The sequence below is a fragment of the Lissotriton helveticus genome, chromosome 11, assembly GCF_964261635.1.
Source record: "Lissotriton helveticus chromosome 11, aLisHel1.1, whole genome shotgun sequence".
NCBI classification, from domain to species: domain Eukaryota; kingdom Metazoa; phylum Chordata; class Amphibia; order Caudata; family Salamandridae; genus Lissotriton; species Lissotriton helveticus.
Window position 1 is genome coordinate 12741915 of NC_136072.1, and position 23285 is coordinate 12765199.

Below are 23285 nucleotides of genomic sequence, written 5' to 3' on the forward strand. Positions count from 1 at the left end.
GGAGCTATACTACTGAGATGATAGCATTGCAGTAATTGTAAAACATGTGAGAGAAGTATTTGGTGGCCTTTGATATGACTATGTTTTTTTTATCTTGCTCCACAAGACCTCTTTCTAGTTTGATGTATGGTCAGCTCCTGGCTGTGGACTCAGGATTACAAAAACTTGTTGGGTTCATGTGAGTGCCTGACTGAATAGGAAAGCTTGTATAGAACAACACCCTAAGCCAAAACATCTCAAGGTGCTTTCTGAGTGGCAGGAATTTTCAAACTTTTATTGTGCTTTTTCTAATTTGCAACCTGATTTCTTAGTTTTTACATCTCCTAAAATGTGATTCCAAATAGATACCAATTGAGTATTTGGAAGAGGGGTATTGTAGGTGTCCCTCCAAACAACAAATTAGTATATATCAATGTGATTTGTAGAAAGGGAAGTGGAACTAGCAAAGCAGACACATTATCGTTGGATGCTGATAAGATGTTGTTGTATCTGGACACTCTTGACACATTCCTTTGGCAAGGCCCTGAAGTCTAACAACTGAAGGCACTTATAAACAGGGACTTGAGATGGTTCTAATGATTGATGGATCATCTACCCTTTGATATGTTGCCCAGAGGCGCAGAAGTGCTACCCATGTAGCAATGTGCTTCTCCCAGGGAATATTTAGAGTGGTTAATAGTATCTCCTAGACTAAAACATTCACAAGTGTCAGGAGTGAAACATTTTTTTTTTTAATTGTACTGATTAAGGCATTTCTAGGCATTTCTAGCATGTTTGAAAGGGCTCACGAATGCGACCAAAGTAAGAGAAAGATTTAAGAGGATTACCACATAGGGAAGTAGCTGTGTATTGATTGTTGTGCTTAGGGGAGAAATAAGAGGATCTGAATGGATGGCTGTGGGATTAGTTTCTGAAGACTAAGTGGAAGATCAGATCCACAGATTGGCTTGAAAGAAGACAAAGATGGGGGACACTCTTATATTAATTGCGTTACAGTATCATTTGCCTTTTTCAATTTCTTTGAAGGGAAGATGTTGAATCTAACTTGGAATTTCTTGGGTTGCTGGTAATGGAAAACCAGCTGAAGCCGGAGACGAAGCCAATAGTGGAGGAACTCTTGGAGGCCAGATTCAGAACCATAATGGTGACAGGTATGTAAGAATAACACAGCAGGGTCTCGGTGCACGCTGTTCTCATGGGTCACATCCAGTTGAGGATTTCTGATACCTTTAATAAAGAGTGTAGCACAAAACTTAACTTGTTCACCCTTACAAGTTAAGCATCTACTCAAATATGCAAACCTAATTTATTCAAATAAGATTTTTAAATCTTCAGATAGTCTTTTTAATGCTTGTACCATGTTCTCCTAACCAAGAGCAAGTATCAATATTAAGTATTTGCCATAGACATTTTATTTGCAAACACTAAAAGGTCACTTAGAATAAAAAAAACTGAATCTTAAGGCAATGAAAGAGTTACAGTCATTCTGCGGTACAAACATATTCAAAGTTAAACAATGTCTATTATAGGATTCAACTTTGTCAGAGTGATGTACTCTGCCAGTATATTTATTTATTATTTATTTTATTGTTTATTTTATTGTTTTATAGAGCGCGAACCAGATCTGTAAGGGTATCAGAGTGCTTTACAGTATTAAGGGGGGAGGAATACAAAGCATAGGATGGGAGGAATCACATTGGGAAAGATTGGGATACATTGTAAGGGAGGAGCACGCAGTATATAGTTCAAGCTACATGTGGGAAAAAATAAAAGAAGATAAAAAATACAGGTGGCTGCATTATACCTGAAGAGTTTCGAGAAACAAAGGTCCTTAGCTTAAAACAAAATAATAGACAAATGTTATGTAGACCGCAATAGGCTACTATATTTTTCTATTCCTTGTCCAGCCGGACAGGGAATTTTTATTATTCAGATAAATAGATTCTTATTTCAAATACATTTGTACAACAATAATTCATTGTAGTAGAGCACACTCCTGTGCAGTACCGTGAAAAACTGAAGTAGAGGATAGGGGAGAGAGAAAAGGGTGTTTCAGGCAAAAGAAAGGAGCGGACAGGGTACTGTTTCGAGTCAGAAATTAACAGTATCTCCTGAAGTAGTACATACAAATACAGATATACATTAGTTTCACTGCAATTCTTCTCAAAAGGAGTCGACGTTTCGATCCCGTACTCGAATTATAAAGGGATCATCTTCAGGACTTAGTAAATTAGTTTGCCTGGATTAAAGATAAAATTGGCCTGTTGGAGAGAAAACAGGGAACATAGAAAAAAATGGAGAGTTGTCAATTTACATGACTAAGGAGAGCGGTCAGCTTTTGTCATCTGCAACATTACATAATTCGGAATCGCAGTGAGTGCGCTGTGCTGGTGAACGTGGAATTAGCGTGTTTCACAGTAAGGTTGGTGAGCCTTTTAAAAAAACACATTGTCCTCGGAGTCGCAGTGATAGTGATGTGCTCACGTGGCTGGCCTTTGTTTGGTGTTTAAAGTGCATTGACGGTGACTAAAGATTTTGCTCATTCCTCTGTGCTTGGGGCGAGGATGGCAAAGTGCACTTAGATTTATGTGGGGAGGGCGTGGGTCTGGATTATGATGGAGTCCTAAACCTCGGTCCCTGGCCGGCCTTGGAGATACTGGGAGAGTGCCTACCTCTTTTATGAGGTGGAGGAGGAATATTTTCACTGCAGAGGCGCGGGGATGCCACCGTCATAGGGGCTTCCCTTTTCAATGCAGGCGGGTGCTAGTTCAACGTGGCTCAAAAATTGAGAATAAAGTAATATTTTAGTCCATATTTTTCTTGGCGGTGTGAGTGCCAGTTGCCAGAGAATTGGACATACCTTGGGCTCGATGCTAGTGAGCATCCAAGGCGCTTCAGTTGGGTCCGGAGTGGGCTGGTGCCCTCCGTGGATTCAGGCAATCGATGGGGCCGGTGATCTGTAAAATTGCAATCTAGAGTTCAAGAATGAGAAGTGGTTAGGGGCCACATATGTGAAAAGGGCGCGAAAGGTATTCCGAGGTTGTTACATACCCTTTTGTTCATAAGGTCGTGTGAGCCTTAAGAATGATTTCGGGGTGAGGTATACTTTTTACAGTGGAAGGGCGGCTCAATGGCCGTACCCGGGATGCGGTCGGGTAGGTACGCGATCCGCTGGAAGGGAATAAAAGTGAAAAATGAGCCCTCTGTTCCGTGTTGGAATCGTTTGGGGGCCGAAGTTATGGGAACTTACCGGAGCCTGGATGATGCCTGGAGCTGCAATGATTCTGCTGCCAGCGCGCTGGACTGAATTGGGCGGGCATGTTGTTATTGGATCACGGATCGAGGTCACGTGATCGGGGTGGAGAGTCTGTCTGGCTTCAAACCGCGGGCGCCATCTTGGAGTGGCCTGTTTTGTCGGTTTCAAAGGTTTTAATATTGAAAAAATAGCAGTCCCAGTTGGGAAGACACCTAGGTCTTTTACAATTCAACTTTTCATTTATAGGCTCTGGTGGGAAAGTGTCAGAAGTTGGCCGGGTGATACCGGGGTCACTTAGAAGGGGCATAAGACCTGTGTGGTATCATGGCCGGAGCAGGTACCATCTTGTAGTAACATTAAGTGCAGCTGCGTTTGTGAGGAAGGGCAAATGACAGAAAGGTGCAGAAGAGTGAGATCCCGTTGTGAGGGCATATGTGAATTGGACAGTGAGACTTCCCTTTGATAGGGTGGATTCTGGTGGCAAGGTGCAGGTGACAGAATAAAACTGCATGATTACATAAGGAGAAGGAAATAACAGTTAATTCATGCTCCCTGACAAATTGCATCACAAGACAGGTTTTTAGTTCATGATGAATGTTCTGTTAGAGGAGTGTTTTCCAATCCTCGCTTCTGTTGAGTCCCGTCTGAATGGTGTTGAATTGAATTATGGACTTGAGTTCCTCACGATTCAGAAGTTGGCTCAGGTTGCCTCCTCTTTGTGGCAGCTTCACCGTCTTTAGAATTGTCCATTTGAGATCATCCGCGGTGTGTTTGAATTCAGCAAAGTGTTCAACCAGAGGGGCATTTGGAGTCCCGCATCTAATGCGACTCCTGTGTTGGCATATCCGTGTTTTTGCCTTTTGGGTGGTTTGACCCACATACATTTTGGGACACGGACAAAGAATTGCATAAATTACGTTACTGCTGTTACAGTTGGTAAAGCTTTTCATGTCAACAGTTATGTTATTGTGGCTAAAGTTACGAGCTTCAATTGTGAATTCACACACATTACATTGCCCACATTTAACATGGCCTAGAATGGGTGGAAGGCCCCAATTGGTTTCAATTGTTGCATTGGGGCTAGGGGCAGGTAAGGCTGCTCGTACCAGATGGTCCCTCAGGTTCTTACTCTTCTTAAAGGCAAAAAGTGGTCTTTCTAAATTTATTGGACCTGCATTTATCGTGGGCCAGTGTTTCAGAATGGACTTGCGAATTTTGTTAGAGATAGGGGAAAAGGTAGTAACACATGCGATCCTCTCTACTCTTTCGCAAACTTTTGGTGCAAGAAGTACCTCGCGTGGGCAGTACCATGCTCTCTTGGACGCATTCTTTACTAATCTCCTGGGGTACCCACGTGCTTTAAGCTTGTTTACTAGGTTGTTTGCTTCCCTGAAGTAGTCTGGCTTAGATGAGCAATTGCGCCTAATCCTCAAAAATTGTGAGTAAGGCAAAGAATCCTTCAGAGCCCTCGGGTGGTTGCTCTCATAGCTCAAGAGGGTATTCCGTTCGGTCGGTTTTCTATATAGGCGTGTCAGTAATTCGCCTGCCTCATGATAGATTGTAAGATCAAGGAATGGTATCTCAGTTTTATCATGGGCGAGGGTGAATTTGAGGTCTGCGCAGTTATTATTTAGCCAATGCAGGAAAGAATGTAATGTGGCAATGTCGGAATTCCAAATCAAGAAAATATCATCTATATATCGACGCCAAATGGCAATGCCTGAAAAGAACGGATTCTCATTCGTCAGGATTGAACCAATCTCCAGGGCGTCCATAAACAGGATAGCCAGGTGTGGAGCAAAAATAGCTCCCATTGAGGTACCCTTTATTTGTTGGTAGAATGTGTTGTCAAAAACAAAGAAGTTCCTTGAAAGGCAGAGCTCGAGTAATTGCAATATGAACAGTGTTGGTACTCTATGGGGTCGGGGCGGGTGTCCAGGGTTTTTGGATGACCAGGAGAGCCGCTGTTTGCGGGATGTTTGTGTAGAGCGACTCTACATCCATCGTGCAGAGTGTGTTAACCTCTGGATCATAGGGATAGTGCTCTACCAAGTTTATCATCTCCATGCTGTCGCGTACGTAACAAGAAGTAGAACTACCTGCTCAAGTGAAAAAACAGTGGCAGATTTCCATCGCATTGAACAGAACAAGAAATCCAATAAAATCAAGAAAGACATAAAAAGCTACAATATAGAAAACACCTATCCCTATCTAAACAAGGATTTCTACACCAACAGGCCACATTTTAACCCCAATAATAGACCGTGGGGGAGGTATAACAAACGGCAAAATATAGTTGGTTTTTCTGACACCTCAGAGGAGTCCTCTGACACTTCAGATCCCGATGAAGGAGGTAGCAATCCCAGACGGGGAGGAGGAGGTGCCCAGTCCAATTTTTTATCCAGAGGCCAACCAAGCACACCCCAAAGGGGAAGGGTAAAGAAACCTCAAAGATGGTTCAATACCCCTGGCGAGCGAAAAACCCGGAACAATTTCTATCAATGGTAGAAACCACCATAGATACTGTTCCAACGCTCCCGGTATATACGCCCTCTGAGATGATACCCATCTTTAACTTATCAAGACACACGTTGCAAGAGCCCGAAGTTGAACTGCTGAAAAAAGGCTTATCCTTCGTGCCCACTATTCAACCTAACTTTATGGAGCTGCAGACCGAAATACTCAGATTTTTCAGACTGGTTCGCCTGAAAGCTTTTTTTCAATTGCACCCCTCTACCCCTCCTAACTCTATCACACCTTTCAGTCCCCCTTCAACCTTCCTCCCAACGTCAAGTATGATTCCATCTGAAATCATTACTTTTGAGAAACTTGTCCAAAAGGATCTCGGTGACCTAGAGAAGAAAAAACTATACATCCCCTACAACATCTCAAGATGTGAGAAAGATGCCATAAGCACACTCAAAACAAACCCCTCACTCATAATAAAGAGTGCTGACAAGGGCGATGGGATTGTCCTCCAGGACATCGATCCCTACAAAAATGAAATAAATCGCCAACTTGGTAATACAGAACATTATCAAAGACTATCAAAGAACCCAACTAAGGAGATCCAAGATACCATACTAAAGCTTACTACTGCTGCTCGAGCCGAAGGCTACCTGAGCAAGAAGGAACATGCGTTCCTCAATGTCAAAAGCCCACGCCTCCCAGTGATCTATACTCTCCCGAAGGTTCACAAAAGTATTGACACTCCCCCAGGCAGACCAATAGTTTCTGCCTGTGGCTTAATCTTGGAACCGCTGGGTGCGTACGTGGACTTTTTCATCAAAGATTGTGTGCCATCTACTTCTTGTTATGTACGCGACAGCATGGAGATGATAAACTTGGTAGAGCACTATCCCTATGATCCAGAGGTTAGCACACTCTGCACCATGGATGTAGAGTCGCTCTACACAAACATCCCCCAAACAGCGGCTCTCCTGGTCATCCAAAAAACCCTGGACACCCGCCCCCGACCCCATAGAGTACCAACACTGTTCATATTGCAATTACTCGAGCTCTGCCTTTCAAGGAACTTCTTTGTTTTTGACAACACATTCTACCAACAAATAAAGGGTACCTCAATGGGAGCTATTTTTGCTCCACACCTGGCTATCCTGTTTATGGACGCCCTGGAGACTGGTTCAATCCTGACGAATGAGAATCCGTTCTTTTCAGGCATTGCCATTTGGCGTCGATATATAGATGATATTTTCTTGATTTGGAATTCCGACATTGCCACATTACATTCTTTCCTGCATTGGCTAAATAATAACTGCGCAGACCTCAAATTCACCCTCGCCCATGATAAAACTGAGATACCATTCCTTGATCTTACAATCTATCATGAGGCAGGCGAATTACTGACACACCTATATAGAAAACCGACCGAACGGAATACCCTCTTGAGCTATGAGAGCCACCACCCGAGGGCTCCGAAGGATTCTTTGCCTTACTCACAATTTTTGAGGATTAGGCGCAATTGCTCATCTAAGCCAGACTACTTCAGGGAAGCAAACAACCTAGTAAACAAGCTTAAAGCAAGTGGGTACCCCAGGAGATTAGTAAAGAATGCGTCCAAGAGAGCATGGTACTGCCCACGCGAGGTACTTCTTGCACCAAAAGTTTGCGAAAGAGTAGAGAGGATCGCATGTGTTACTACCTTTTCCCCTATCTCTAACAAAATTCGCAAGTCCATTCTGAAACACTGGCCCACGATAAATGCAGGTCCAATAAATTTAGAAAGACCACTTTTTGCCTTTAAGAAGAGTAAGAACCTGAGGGACCATCTGGTACGAGCAGCCTTACCTGCCCCTAGCCCCAATGCAACAATTGAAACCAATTGGGGCCTTCCACCTATTCTAGGCCATGTTAAATGTGGGCAATGTAATGTGTGTGAATTCACAATTGAAGCTCGTAACTTTAGCCACAATAACATAACTGTTGACATGAAAAGCTTTACCAACTGTAACAGCAGTAACGTAATTTATGCAATTCTTTGTCCGTGTCCCAAAATGTATGTGGGTCAAACCACCCAAAAGGCAAAAACACGGATATGCCAACACAGAGTCGCATTAGATGCGGGACTCCAAATGCCCCTCTGGTTGAACACTTTGCTGAATTCAAACACACCGCGGATGATCTCAAATGGACAATTCTAAAGACGGTGAAGCTGCCACAAAGAGGAGGCAACCTGAGCCAACTTTTGAATCGTGAGGAACTCAAGTCCATAATTCAATTTAACACCATTCAGACGGGACTCAACAGAAGCGAGGATTGGACAACACTCCTCTAACAGAACATTCATCATGAACTAAAAACCTGTCTTGTGATGCAATTTGTCAGGGAGCATGAATTAACTGTTATTTCCTTCTCCTTATGTAATCATGCAGTTTTATTCTGTCACCTGCACCTTGCCACCAGAATCCACCCTATCAAAGGGAAGTCTCACTGTCCAATTCAAATATTGCCCTCACAACGGGATCTCACTCTTCTGCACCTTTCTGTCATTTGCCCTTCCTCACAAACGCAGCTGCACTTAATGTTACTACAAGATGGTACCTGCTCCGGCCATGATACCACACAGGTCTTATGCCCCTTCTAAGTGACCCCGGTATCACCCGGCCAACTTCTGACACTTTCCCACCAGAGCCTATAAATGAAAAGTTGAATTGTAAAAGACCTAGGTGTCTTCCCAACTGGGACTGCTATTTTTTTCAATATTAAAACCTTCGAAACCGACAAAACAGGCCACTCCAAGATGGCGCCCGCGGTTTGAAGCCAGACAGACTCTCCACCCCGATCACGTGACCTCGATCCGTGATCCAATAACAACATGCCCGCCCAATTCAGTCCAGCGCGCTGGCAGCAGAATCATTGCAGCTCCAGGCATCATCCAGGCTCCGGTAAGTTCCCATAACTTTGGCCCCCAAACGATTCCAACACGGAACAGAGGGCTAATTTTTCACTTTTATTCCCTTCCAGCAGATCGCGTACCTACCCGACCGCATCCCGCATCCCTGGTACGGCCATTGAGCCGCCCTTCCAGTGTAAAAAGTATACCTCACCCCGAAATCATTCTTAAGGCTCACACGACCTTATGAACAAAAGGGTATGTAACAACCTCGGAATACCTTTCGCGCCCCTTTTCACATATGTGGCCCCTAACCACTTCTCATTCTTGAACTCTAGATTGCAATTGTACCGATCACCGGCCCCATCGATTGCCTGAATCCACGGAAGGCACCAGCCCACTCCGGACAAAACTGAAGCGCCTTGGATGCTCACTAGCATCGAGCCCAAGGTATGTCCAAATCTCTGGCAACTGGCACCCACACCGCCAAGAAAAATATGGACTGAAATATTACTTTATTCTCCATTTTTTAGCCACGTTGAACTAGCACCCGCCTGCATTGAAAAGGGAAGCCCCTATGACGGTGGCATCCCCGCGCCTCTGCAGTGAAAATATTCCTCCTCCACCTCATAAAAGAGGTAGGCACTCTCCCAGTATCTCCAAGGCAGGCCAGGGACCGAGGTTTAGGACTCCATCATAATCCAGACCCACGCCCTCCCCACACAAATCTAAGTGCACTTTGCCATCCTCGCCCCAAGCACAGAGGAATGAGCAAAATCTTTAGTCACCGTCAATGCACTTTAAACACCAAACCAAGGCCAGCCACGTGAGCACATCACTATCACTGCGACTCCGAGGACAATGTGTTTTTTAAAAGGCTCACCAACCTTACTGTGAAACACGCTAATTCCACGTTCACCAGCACAGCGCACTCACTGCGATTCCGAATTATGTAATGTTGCAGATGACAAAAGCTGACCGCTCTCCTTAGTCATGTAAATTGACAACTCTCCATTTTTTCTATGTTCCCTGTTTTCTCTCCAACAGGCCAATTTTATCTTTAATCCAGGCAAACTAATTTACTAAATCCTGAAGATGATCCCTTTATAATTCGAGTACGGGATCGAAACGTCGACTCCTTTTGAGTAGACATGCAGTGAAACTAATGTATATCTGTATTTGTATGTACTACTTCAGGAGATACTGTTAATTTCTGACTCGGAACAGTACCCTGTCCGCTCCTTTCTTTTGCCTGAAACACCCTTTTCTCTCTCCCCTATCCTCTACTTCAGTTTTTCACGGTACTGCACAGGAGTGTGCTCTACTACAATGAATTATTGTTGTACAAATGTATTTGAAATAAGATTCTATTTATCTGAATAATAAAAATTCCCTGTCCGGCTGGACAAGGAATAGAAAAATATAGTAGCCTATTGCGGTTTATATAACATTTGTCTATTATTTTGTTTTAAGCTAAGGACCTTTGTTTCTCGAAACTTAACTGATACCCATGGACCGTAGCTACCCGCTGGGTTCCCCTTGTCTTTTCAATTAGCATTATACCTGAAGGGAGTGCTGTCAAAGGTCCAAGCTACGTGTGGGATCAATATGCAAGTAGTTAAACAATTAAAGCAGGAAGGTATAACATACACACAGTCTCAGCTCTTTGAGGGAATAATTGAAAGGTGTTCATTAGATCAGGTATTTTTCCATTAACAACGTTTTGGTCTTCTTTTTAAAGTGTACCAAGGATGGAAGTCTTCTAATGGAGGGTGGGAGTTCCAGATTCTTGGTGCGGCCTCCGAGAAGGCCCAATTGTAGGTTTTTTCTTCCAAAGCCATGCTGGTTGCAGCAGCAGGTCTTTGGCAGATTGGGAGTTTCTGGTTCCTCCGGCTATCATGAGTTTTTGTGCGAGAAATGATGGGGAAATTGAGTACAGAGCTTTGTGAGTAATGCAGGCCAGTTTAAATTGTATTCTGGCCTCAAGGGGAAGCCAGTTCAGTGCTTTGAGGTGGGGAGAGATGTGGTCATATTTTTTTGAGCCTGTTAGGAGTCTGGCGGCGGTGTTGAGGCAGGCTTTCAATGGCGCCAGAGAGTTCTTGGGTAGCCCTGCAAGAGTAGAGCATCCATATTCAAGTCTGGAAATTACTAGGGCCTAGGTTGCTGTTTTAAGGTCTCATCGAGGAAGGGTTTTAGGTTTCTTAGGTAGCTCAGGTGGAATCTAGCCATTTTGGCCATAGAGTTTATATGGCCTTTCATATTCAAGCTGCTGTCAAGGGTTATTCCAAGGGATTTTGCCGAGTCAACAATGGTAGGAGGGCAGCTTAGTGCCGTGATGGTCTTGATCCATTCCTGGATGTCTGGATTGGGTTTGGGTGAGGAGATCAGAAGAAATTTGGTTTTATTCAGCTGGTTGGCAGTGAGCCTATGGACTGTGAGCTTCAGGGCCTCGTTAAGGGAGAGAATGTCCTCAGGGGAAGAGATTTTTATGTAGACATGTGTATCGTCGGCGTACATAAGGTAGGAGATGTTGGCGGCACGAAGCACCTCAGAGAGCGGTTCAAGGTAAAGGTTGAAGAGGGTGGGCGAGAGGGTTGATCCTTGTGGGACTCCAACAGAAACCGGCGAGGGGGCAGATAGATCGCCATTGATGAGGACTGTCTGTGACCGGTTTCGGATGAAGGATCCAAACCATTCAAGGACGGTGCCATCCAATCCCATCCTGAATTTGAGGCGTTCTAGGAGAATTTCGTGGTTCACCGTTTCAAAGGCGGAGGAAATGTCTAGAAGGATTAGGAGACAGGTTTTGCCTAGGTCTAGGACTTGGAGGGCGTCATCCACAATGTGGAGGAGGGTGGTTTCCGTGCTGTGCCCATGTCTGAAACCTGATTGGAAGTCATCTAGCAGGTGAAAGCTATTGATATGTAGACTTAGTTGCTGTTGCACACATTTTTTCAGAACTTTGGCAAGGAGTGGGATGTTAGATATGGGTCTATAATTCTCAGCGGCGGCAGGGTCCAGCGTGGGCTTTTTTCGGATGGGAACAACTTTGCCAGTCTTGAGCGAATCAGGGATTGAGCCCTGTAGGAGGAAGGCGTTGATTATTGCAGTCAAGGAAGGGATGATAGCCTGAGAGGCGCAGCTAGGCAGTTATAGGGGCTTGTGCTTTTACTGAAAATAAAATCTGCAATGGTGGTATCAATTATTGTTATACCTACACTGCACATGTCACATTCAGCAAGTAGTAGCAGTGCAGAAGTGGAGTTCTGCAGCACGAATAAAAGTTTGTTTCCAAAGAGGACTCACCGGGGGAATTGGGGATTGGTGTGCAGGGCGCAGTCGGCGCTACCATCCTTGCTGGCAGCTGGTCCCACCCGCCGCCGTGACCGGAACTACACGCGGCCGCCGAGCGGGGGGACCACAACCCCCACAAACCTTTGCTTTCTTTGCTCAGCCCCCTCCCGCCCACTGACGAGTCCAGAAGGCGCAGAAAAAGACAGAACCCCATCTGGGGAGCGGGGGATCATTTCCGAAGAGGACTCACCGGGGGAATTGGGGATTGGTGTGCAGGGCGCAGTCGTCGCTACCATCCTTGCTGGCAGCTGGTCCCCCCCGCCGCCGCGACCGGAACTACACGCGGCTGCCGAGCGGGGGGACCACAACCCCCACAAACCTTTGCTTTCTTTGCTCCGCCCCCTCCCGCCCACTGACGCGCCCAGAAGGCGCAGAAAAAGACAGAACCCCTTCTGTGTCGCGGGACGCGCGCGCGTTGGCGCCAGGAGAAGCCCGGGACAAGGGCGGGACCATCTAAGGCCATCACAGGCCAGAAGAGGTCGGGTCAGGCCACCCCCCCCTGGCCGTGCAACAAAAGGAGGTAAAGAACCTGATACATTACACTTACCCACATCGTGTCTAGAGACATTCTCTGTCCCTGTAGGTGCCTGCTGCTGTATACGTGCTACTTACATCATGACATGCAAGGGGGGCCAGAAGAATTCTACTCTGACAAGGGACTTGGCCAAGGGGACGTTGGTCCACTATTTAATCAAGACAACACCACCTACTGATCGACAAACAGTAAGCATCAGTGATTTCTCCCCCCCCACAGACAGTCGCTGCACTACAAAACCTATCACTGCTGGAGGAACTTAATAGTTTATGTAAATCCAAGTATGCTGCTGTCGAGTCGACATCAGAGCAATTTAGTGCATCTATCTGCCCTACAGTCATCACAAGTCCCCAGTCCAGTATATTTTCACCACCAAATAGAAGTCTCCTGGGTACTCCCCTCTGTCCACCCGCTATAGGCAACATGAATCCCATAACGTCCCTTCCGGACCTTTCTGGTAAAAGGAAACGACTTGTGGATACACATACAGGCAGCCAAGCAAAACAGCAAAAATGTAATCTGATCCCTTCATTGCCTATCACCCTTTCCCCGGAAACATGTAAGGATCCCGTGAAACTGTTAGTCCCTGCATCCCCTACCTCACCAACCCTGTTGCCCCAGATAGAAACCATGATCAACTCTTTGATATACCCCCTGATAGAAAGAATGAACATTCTAGGGGATAGGATCGTGGCTATAGAGGAAATGACTAAGACAAACTCGCTACTCCTAAAAAGTATGACAGGTTCCACTCACATACAGCCCTTATGCAACACTGTAGTGCCTTTAACAACTCCCCAAAGTAATATTGACCAACACCAACCAGCAGCCCCACGTATGTTAAATCCACCCACCCTGAAAGTGCCCGCCAAACCTACAATAGAACATAACTCTTCCCTCAAAACTGGGCAGAACAAAGAAAATATACCACCCAAAGGGTCACTTCCCAAACCAGGGAACATGCCACGAAAATCAAACCACATACAATTACCACCGGAGGCTGTCCCGTTTGTGTGCGTCCTTTCTGGAGTGCCAGTACTTACTGTAGCGGTTTCAGGATCAAAGGGGCGTGTGTTCCCTCCCTTTTGTTTGCCTGGTTGTAGTATTATTCAGAGGAGTGAGAGTGGTTCAGGCAGACAGTACTCCAACTACCAGCATGCAACGGGGCGGAACTATAGAGGAAGAAGACGGTTCCTACAAAAGCACCTCCCTCCCAAGAGGAAGGTGCTTGTCAATTAATCCGGAGCGTTTGGGAATGGCGGATGGTAATCCCCGCCGGAATTCAGCTAGAAGACAGAAGCCCGTCGTGTTGTTGGAACTTTCGTGTCTTGGATCCTGTGAACTGCGTGTTACGATAAGTACTTAGTAGCCGGAGTGCGGGCTCGCCTCCGTGATGCCGAAAGTGTATCTTGCTGTGTAGCTGTTAAGAGAGAGAGAGAGACCGTGGTGTCAGATTGAAACGCGCTTTGCCGTTTACTGGCATCCACGAGTATAAGAAGGGATTTTGCTGGAGATCGCGTCTGCAGTGAAGACGTGCTCTCTTACATTTTCTTTCCAGCTGTCAGAAGGCTCACACCAAGTCCATCGAAGCCGACGATGCTCCCCATGCCCCCCCACCTCAGCCACGGCCAGAAGATCTCTTAGCCGTCTCTGAAATGGAAGGGAAAGGGGAAGTGGATTGAGAAAGAGAGACAGCCCGGTTGAGAATGGTTCTTCTCTGGTCTTCCGCGTCTGCCAACGTCGAAGATACACTGGCACCTGCAGTAAGAGACACACTTAATCTTTTCTATACTATTCAATTCACAGCAAACATTAACCAGTCAGTTGTTACCAATTTTACCTGGAAGACCTGGCTATCTGCTTCTCTCTTTTATAAATGGGTGACTGACTTCTACATATTGGTTTGATTATTCTGTGTCTGCAAAACATACATGAACAGATATTATTTTTATATCTCGCTACTATGTTCTATACTTTTACAGATCTTAAAATGCTTAATTCTGCTCCTATACTCACCAACCCATACAAGTGTGACTGCCTTAAGTTACCAGTAGATCAATTGGAAACCCCTGGCAATTCGCTTCAACTGTAATTAGAATTATCCTGGGATTGAAAAGCTTCCTGGAGAAAATACGACAATATGCCCAACTGTCCTGGCGTTATATGTCGAAGTTTCTAGTCTTTCCCCCAGTTCTCAGCAATAAATGTTCCATAAGAAAAAGAAAGACTTGAATAACTGAATACGAGTCTTTTTGACTAAACTGTCTTCTAGTAAGTTCCAGGAGATGGCACTATAGACCTGTGCCTTGAAACGGAATTCAAAACTCTTACTTGACATGAAAAACAACAATTGTCTCTGCTGCTCCCACGTAGCGCATGCGAACTTGGTTGAAGAGCTGAGGATATCTGTAGGTATCTTGAAATACTGAAGTCTTGACACACAAACAGGTACTTGGAAGAAGGACCTCGCCGAGAACGCACCAGCCTCGGTGCGAATTCAGTTGAAGTGCGTAGTTCCAACGTTCTAATCCGAGCTTCAGCTGTGCTACCAGAGCGCGCTCAAAAGAACTAGACCGCTGCCACTGGACAGCGACCACAGAACTTAAGGCGGCCATGATGAGGGTCGCTAAGTGCCCGCAAACATAGTTTCCACATAAGTTTGGACACAATAAACCCTCTTCGTCCGCGGGGGACTGATGGCACCTTTTTGCGTCTGCTCAACTTTGTTACTGATTTGAACCTGGGGGCCTGAACAGAACCTATAATCCTGACAGTATCTCCCTCCAAAGGGGGCCCTCCCAGTTTTGGCTTCGAAGGATTGGTCTGGTGAAATTGCTTAACGAGCTTAGGAGCATGAACATTACTGGAAGGTTCCCATGACCTTTCCTCTGGCCCAAAACCCCTCCACTCGACAAGATAAAACAATTTACTCCTGGAGATTTTAGAATCTAAGATTCTACTGACCTCAAATTCCTCCTCTGACTCTACTCTGATTGGTGCTGGTTTACTTTTATAACGAACCTTAGGAGGATTTTTCTTTAACAACGATAGGTGAAAAGCTGGATGTACTTTTAAGCTACGGGGAAGTTGCAATTTGACAACTACTGGGTTTATTTTCTTCTGGATTTTAAAAGGGCCAATAAACCTAGGCTGAAACTTCCGGTTGCCTTTTAATCTAAGATGTTTAGTGGATAACCAAACCTGATCTCCTACCTCGAAATTTTCTCCTGCCCTCCTCTTTTTATCTGCCTGTTGCTTATAGGAAATTTTTGCTTTTGTGAGGTTTGACTGAGCCTGTTGATACGATTTTTTCAAGTTTGCTATCCATTCTACCACTGTGGGATTTTCTTCTACTAGTTTCCCCAATGTTATCTTAGGGTGACGGCCATAGTTTAAATAGAATGGGGTGAAACCGGTAGAGGCATGAACGGCATTGTTGTAAGCGAACTCTGCAGACCACAGCAGGTCCGACCAGTTCCCTTCTTGCTCCATTAAATATAATCTCAGGTATTGCTCCAATTCCTGGTTCACTCTCTCAGTTTGCCCGTCAGTCTCGGGATGGAAACTAGTGGAGAAACGAGTGTCTATGCCCAAGCTGTGCATATAGTTCTTCCAGAATCGAGACACAAACTGAGCACCTCTGTCCGAAATTAGAATTTGAGGAATACCATGAGAACGCACCACATGTTGGTTAAATAATTTCACCAACTGTGGAGCAGATGGAACTTTTTCCAAAGGAACAAAATGACTCATTTTTGAATAGGTGTCTACTAACACTAAAATAGCGGTGAACCCTTGACTAAATGGCAAATCTACAATTAGGTCTAAAGATACTGTATGCCAAGGACCTGGAGCATTTGGTAGAGGTTGTAAGAACCCCTGTGGACTCTGTCTAGAGGGCTTTCCTTTTATGCACAATTCACAGGTTGCGACATACTGTCCCACTTGAGCCGCCATGCCTGGCCACCAAAAATGCCTTTGTAACAACTGCAATGTCTTTTTACTGCCCTTGTGACCCGCCAACTGATCGTCATGACAACTGGCCAGAGCCTTTTCCTGTAACTCTCTGGTGGGCAAGTACAAAGCTTCTTCGTAGTATGGTAACGAGTGCCTTATTGATTTTTTCTCATCATCTGCTGCCCACTTTTCCAATTCCTGCCGGGAACATCTCTTCAATATTTCCTTGGTGAAGTCTTCTAACTGAATTACTCCCACAATTCTCTCTCGTGGAATGATTGGCTCGTCTCCGGGAACTCTCTTGTCTTCTGCACAATTCATCCGTGATAACGCGTCAGCTTTGCCATTCTTCACTCCTGGTTTGAAGGTTATGACAAAGTCAAATTCAGAAAAATACAACGACCATCTTAATTGACGAGGAGTCAATGTTTTGGCAGATTTTAAAAATTGCAAATTCCGATGGTCCGTGTACACAGTTACCTTGTGTCTGGCCCCGAGCAGATAGTGACGCCAATCCTGAAATGCTTCTTTAACTGCCAGCAATTCCTTGTCTGCTATTGTGTAGTTAAATTCAGCTTCAGTCAGTTTTCTCGACCGATAAGCCACAGGATGGAGTTGTCCAGTAAGCTTATTTCTTTGTGATAAAATTCCGCCTGTTGCAAAATCTGACGCATCCGTTTCCACAAAAAATTCCTGTGTGGGGTCTGGATGCATCAAGATGGGTGCCGTGACAAATGACCTCTTAAGGAACTGAAAAGCCTCTTCAGCTTCAAGAGACCAAATGAATTCTTTCCCCTTCTTAAGGAGTTGAGTTATGGGTTGAACTTTGGCTGAAAAATTTGGAATAAACCTTCTGTAGAAATTGGAAAACCCTAAGAAGCTCTGAACTTCCTTGACGCTCTTCGGAGAGGACCAATCCTGAATGACTTGCACTTTGGAAGGATCCATAGCCACCCCATCAGCCGACAAGATGAATCCTAGGAACTCCACTTTCTCCACATGAAAAGAGCATTTCTCCAGTTTGACATACAATTGGTTTTCCAACAATTTCTTTAAAATTGCTCGCACCTGAAGGACATGATTTTCAATGTTGTCCGAAAAAATCAGAATATCGTCAATGTAGACGACAGCTACTCGGTCCAAAAATTCTCGCAAAACATCGTTCACAAAGTGTTGAAACGCTGCCGGAGCGTTACTCAAACCAAACGGCATTACTTGGTATTCATAAAGACCGTACTTGGTGCGAAACGCTGTTTTCCATTCCTCACCCTCAGCGACTCGAACTAGATGGTATGCCCCTCGTAAATCCAATTTAGTATTTATTTTTGCTCCCTTCACTTGGTCAAGTAACTGCGAAATGAGTGGCAATGGATAACGTTTTTTTACTGTTGCTAAGTTCAAGGCTCTGTAATCTATACATGTGCGCAAAGTACCATCCTTCTTCGGCCGGAAAAACAGAGGCGAGGAGACTGGTGATTGAGAAGGTCTTATGAATCCAATTTTTAAGTAATCATCCAAGTACTTCTTTAGAAACTCGTTCTCTGCTTCCGTTAGGGCATAGATCCGACTGCATGGTAACCTGGCTCCGGGTTCTAGCTCTATCTTACAATCGTACTCACGATGGGGTGGGAGTTTCTCGGCATTACCCTTGTCAAAAACACTGGCCAGGTCTTGATACTCGGGAGGAATTTCTATGGTTTCCAGTGCACACACTTGATGTGTAATTTGAGCCAAATTCCAAGCTGGCGAACCTTCAGTTTTCCGATGAGAAGCGGAAAAACAATATTGACGACAATGCGCTGAGGTCATTTCCACTGCTCGCTGTTCCCAATCGATTTTTGGATTATGCTCAGTGAGCCAAGGTAATCCTAATATTAATTTGAACTGTGGAGCATCTATCAAATTGAAACGAAGAAATTCCCGATGCCCTTGTAAACCCAACAACTCTAAAGTTTCCGTTTCTTGGGTGATGGGTCCCGAGGTGAGATTGGTGCCATCCACTGCTTTGACTATCTCTGGGTGTTTCTTCGTCACTGCCTGAATGCCCATTGCTTTGGCATAGGTCAAGTCACAAAAATTGCCAGTGGCACCTGAGTCAATCATAACTGATACCCCAGAAATTTCTTTTGTACCAAATTTCACAACAAATGAGACTGTCAAATGTGGAGCTGCCGACTGTAGAGTGTTGATTAATTGCTGCACCTCTGGAGTTGAGTTTTGTTCTTTTCCCACCAGAGCAACTCCTTCTACTGGTGGGATTTGGCTTTTAAACTTCCATTGACTTTTGGTTTTTTCAAACAGTCTCTTACGAAATGACCTGACACACCACAATACAGGCACAAGTTGTTGGCTCGCCTTTTTTCTTTTTCTTCTTTAGACAATGGCCCCCTGATGGAGCCAATCTGCATCGGTTCTTCCCCTTGACTGATTTCTGATCGACTCGATTCACTCTTTACCCGATCCAGGCGTGGGAAATAAGACCTAAAGTCTTTTTTCTTCTCCGACTTTCTTTCTGAAAGACGATGTTCCAACTGTAGAACCAGGTCTATCAATTCAGATATCTCACGTGGTCTCTTGGGTATCTGCGCTAACGCATCTTTCAGCTCATCTCTCAAGCCTCGGTAAAAAATGGCGGAGCGCTTACTTTCTGGCCACTCCGTTTCGACAATTAGTTTGTTAAATTGGGCAATGTAGGCAATTAACTCTCTGTTCCCTTGTTTGAGATCCAAAAGCTCATTATCCGTGGCCTGTTCTGCAGTTCTGCGATCAAAAATTCGTAAAAATTCCCTTTTAAATACATCGAAGTTGTATAGGGCTGGATCATCTCTCGAAATTAACGGCATTGACCATGCTGCCGCATCACCACTCATGTAGGACAGCATGAACGCAACCTTCACCCTATCGTCTTTAAACACTACTGGACGACAAAGAAAATGCAATGAACACTGTGTGAGGAATATCTGGGCTTTATGTGGGTCTCCCCCAAATCTCTCTGGATTAGCCAATGGAACCACTGGAGCTACCGAATGAATCACCTGAGTAGCTGCTTCTGAAGCTGAACTCCTACTCGATCCCGAAGACCCTCCTGCTGCTAGTTCCTCCATTTTTGACCTAATTATATGATTCTCTTGTTGGGACCTTTTAATTTCCTCTCTTAACGCCCTATTATCTTCAACGGACTGCGTCAACTGACTTTGCAGTCCGTCCAGTATACCTGCCAGAGTTTTCAAATCAAATCCCTCTGCCATCGCGGCTTAGATGGAAAGTTGGCACTTCAATCTGTCAGAAGGCTCACACCAAGTCCATCGAAGCCGACGATGCTCCCCATGCCCCCCCACCTCAGCCACGGCCAGAAGATCTCTTAGCCGTCTCTGAAATGGAAGGGAAAGGGGAAGTGGATTGAGAAAGAGAGACAGCCCGGTTGAGAATGGTTCTTCTCTGGTCTTCCGCGTCTGCCAACGTCGAAGATACACTGGCACCTGCAGTAAGAGACACACTTAATCTTTTCTATACTATTCAATTCACAGCAAACATTAACCAGTCAGTTGTTACCAATTTTACCTGGAAGACCTGGCTATCTGCTTCTCTCTTTTATAAATGGGTGACTGACTTCTACATATTGGTTTGATTATTCTGTGTCTGCAAAACATACATGAACAGATATTATTTTTATATCTCGCTACTATGTTCTATACTTTTACAGATCTTAAAATGCTTAATTCTGCTCCTATACTCACCAACCCATACAAGTGTGACTGCCTTAAGTTACCAGTAGATCAATTGGAAACCCCTGGCAATTCGCTTCAACTGTAATTAGAATTATCCTGGGATTGAAAAGCTTCCTGGAGAAAATACGACAATATGCCCAACTGTCCTGGCGTTATATGTCGAAGTTTCTAGTCTTTCCCCCAGTTCTCAGCAATAAATGTTCCATAAGAAAAAGAAAGACTTGAATAACTGAATACGAGTCTTTTTGACTAAACTGTCTTCTAGTAAGTTCCAGGAGATGGCACTATAGACCTGTGCCTTGAAACGGAATTCAAAACTCTTACTTGACATGAAAAACAACAATTGTCTCTGCTGCTCCCACGTAGCGCATGCGAACTTGGTTGAAGAGCTGAGGATATCTGTAGGTATCTTGAAATACTGAAGTCTTGACACACAAACAGGTACTTGGAAGAAGGACCTCGCCGAGAACGCACCAGCCTCGGTGCGAATTCAGTTGAAGTGCGTAGTTCCAACGTTCTAATCCGAGCTTCAGCTGTGCTACCAGAGCGCGCTCAAAAGAACTAGACCGCTGCCACTGGACAGCGACCACAGAACTTAAGGCGGCCATGATGAGGGTCGCTAAGTGCCCGCAAACATAGTTTCCACATAAGTTTGGACACAATAAACCCTCTTCGTCCGCGGGGGACTGATGGCACCTTTTTGCGTCTGCTCAACTTTGTTACTGATTTGAACCTGGGGGCCTGAACAGAACCTATAATCCTGACACCAGCTAGCAAGAGTCGCTATGGTGATATTTGAATACTTGCTCTCCCCGGACTGTGAAGCAAGTGATTCAGCGGACTAAGACTAAAAGAGATATTACTCCTTTGGTGAATCATAAAGAGGAGCATCTGGATTGTCACTGCGACTAGCTTGTGCCTACAACAACCTAGTCGCCTTCTAAGGAATGTATGCTCCATTTGATCTAGTTTTCAGCAGCAGTTGAACTGTTGGGGGAAAAGAGATTAAGACAGTATTAATCTTATCAAGAAGGAGTACATTTGCAGCATTTGTCTTGTCTACAACAGTGCCCTAAGCTGCTATTTTCCCAGTCTGGGTGGTGTGAGACTTTGGTGAGTGGCAGTAAGGAGTGTTTGGGTTTTACCATTGCTACTGCTCTATAGATTGTTACAAACCTTATTCTTGTCCTTCCTGTACATAGGGTGGATGCTCCTTTCAGAACAATTGAAGTCCACTGACCAGAACCTAGAGGGACCCCCAGAGAACAATCACCGCCTGTTTATTGTTTTATCCACTTCCCCTTTTCCCGCCTGGGCACGTCTTCTTACAGAGAGTTTATACTGCCGCTGTTTGAGTCGTGTTTAGGTGGGACTGGGGGGCTTATCATCAGATATCATTTCTGCCGGTCATCAGAGCAAGGTTAGTGCCGTACTTTATACTTGCGCTGCAGCCAATCCCCGACAGATTGACAAGCCTAAGTATACACGCCGGCCTGAACGATGAATATCGAGGTTGTGTTGGCCTCTGTGGTGGAAAGCCTAGCAGCTTTACAGCAGGAGGTACTCACGTCTAGAACAGAGACACAATATCTGAAAACATATATCGAGGAGAATCTTGCATCTGGTTTTATTAGACACTCGACATCACCAGCCTCCTCCCCTATGTTTTTCATTCCCAAAAAAGATTGTGACGAATTAAGACCATGCATGGACTACAGAGCAATCAATTGTGTGACCATCAAGAACCGATATCCTCTCCCCTTGATACCAGTACTCATGGACCAACTCAAAGGAGCCCGTTTCTTCACCAAACTCGATCTTCGTGGAGCATATCATCTGGTACGGGTCCATAAAGGGGATGAGTGGAAGACCGCGTTTCGAACACGGTTCGGATTGTTCGAATATCGAGTAATGCCTTTTGGGCTGTGTAACGCCCCTGCCGCGTTCCAGCTCTTTATGGACGAGGTGTTACGAGGATGTCTGGAAACATATTGTGTCGTATATATAGACGACATTTTAGTGTATTCGTCGACCCTTGTGGAGCATGTCTCTCATGTGAAATCCGTGCTTGGCAGATTACATCAGTATTCACTTTATGCAAAACTCGAGAAGTGTCTGTTTCACGTCCGAGAAGTTGCTTTCCTGGGTTACGTGATCAATGCACAAGGATTCCAAATGGACCTCAGTAAGGTCAAAACTATCACGAATTGGAATACTCCGCGAAACGTTAAGGCGGTGCAGAGTTTTCTCGGCTTTGCGAATTATTATCGGAGGTTTATTAAGGATTTCTCCAAAATAATACACCTGATTTCCAGCCTTTTGAGAAAGAATACCCCCTTTGTATGGAGTTCAGAGGCTGCAATGTCGTTCCAGTTCCTGAAAAACCAGTTCACTCATGCTCCCATCCTTCGCCATCCTGATCCGCAATTACCATATATTCTGGAAACAGATGCATCTCAATATGCTGTGGGAGATGTGTTCTCTCAACGTCATCCTGTGACGGGCCAAATACATCCTGTTGCCTTTTTTTCAAAGAAACTAACGCCCTGTGAGATCAACTACACCATCTCAGATAAAGAGCTCCTGGCTATTAAAAGAGCATGTGAGGAATGGCGCCACTATCTCCTGGGTGCCGTGCATACAGTCACAATCTATACGGATCATAGGAACTTGCTGTTCCTAAAAACCGCCAAGGCACTCACCCCTCGACAATTACGATGGACTTTGTTCTTCTCTGACTTTGATTTTGTCATCAAGTACAAACCTGGCCCTCAAAACGGGAAGGCGGATGCCCTTTCTCGTATAGGAGACAAAGAAGAACTAGGAGGGTATGAAACGGTCGAACCACCCTTGATTCTAACGGCAGTGGATGAACCCACTTCACTGATCGCCTTACTGTCATCACAAGATTTTTTGGAGGAAGTGAAGATTGCTTTGGTGGATTGGAACTTGCCTGAATGGGTGCAGGAAGACCCAGAACATCGTACAGAAAAAGACGACCTTGCATATCATGGCAGTGCTCTTTTTGTGCCAACAGAAGCATTGCAACAACAAGTGTTGGTCTGGACACATGACTCCATGTTGGGAGGGCATAGCGAAATG

The 23285-nt window shown here is 45.0% G+C and overlaps 1 protein-coding gene and 1 long non-coding RNA gene across 4 annotated transcripts in view; one reads left to right on the forward strand and one right to left on the reverse strand.

Annotated features, from left to right (window-relative positions):
• The window catches only part of LOC144791850 (putative cation-transporting ATPase 13A4), a 395602-nt gene that overhangs the window by 270779 nt on the left and 101538 nt on the right, over nucleotides 1-23285 (forward strand). For all 3 annotated transcript variants that reach the window (XR_013602482.1, XM_078666633.1, XM_078666634.1), the window contains one exon: nucleotides 1027-1151. Coding sequence is in view for 2 of the 3 variants with exons in the window: in XM_078666633.1 (XP_078522759.1) it covers nucleotides 1027-1151 (125 nt within the window). In the remaining variant the exon portion in view is untranslated. The remainder of the gene's footprint in view (nucleotides 1-1026; nucleotides 1152-23285) is intronic.
• The window catches only part of LOC144791851 (uncharacterized), a 98511-nt gene that overhangs the window by 36056 nt on the left and 39170 nt on the right, over nucleotides 1-23285 (reverse strand). The gene's annotated exons all lie outside the window — the stretch shown is intronic.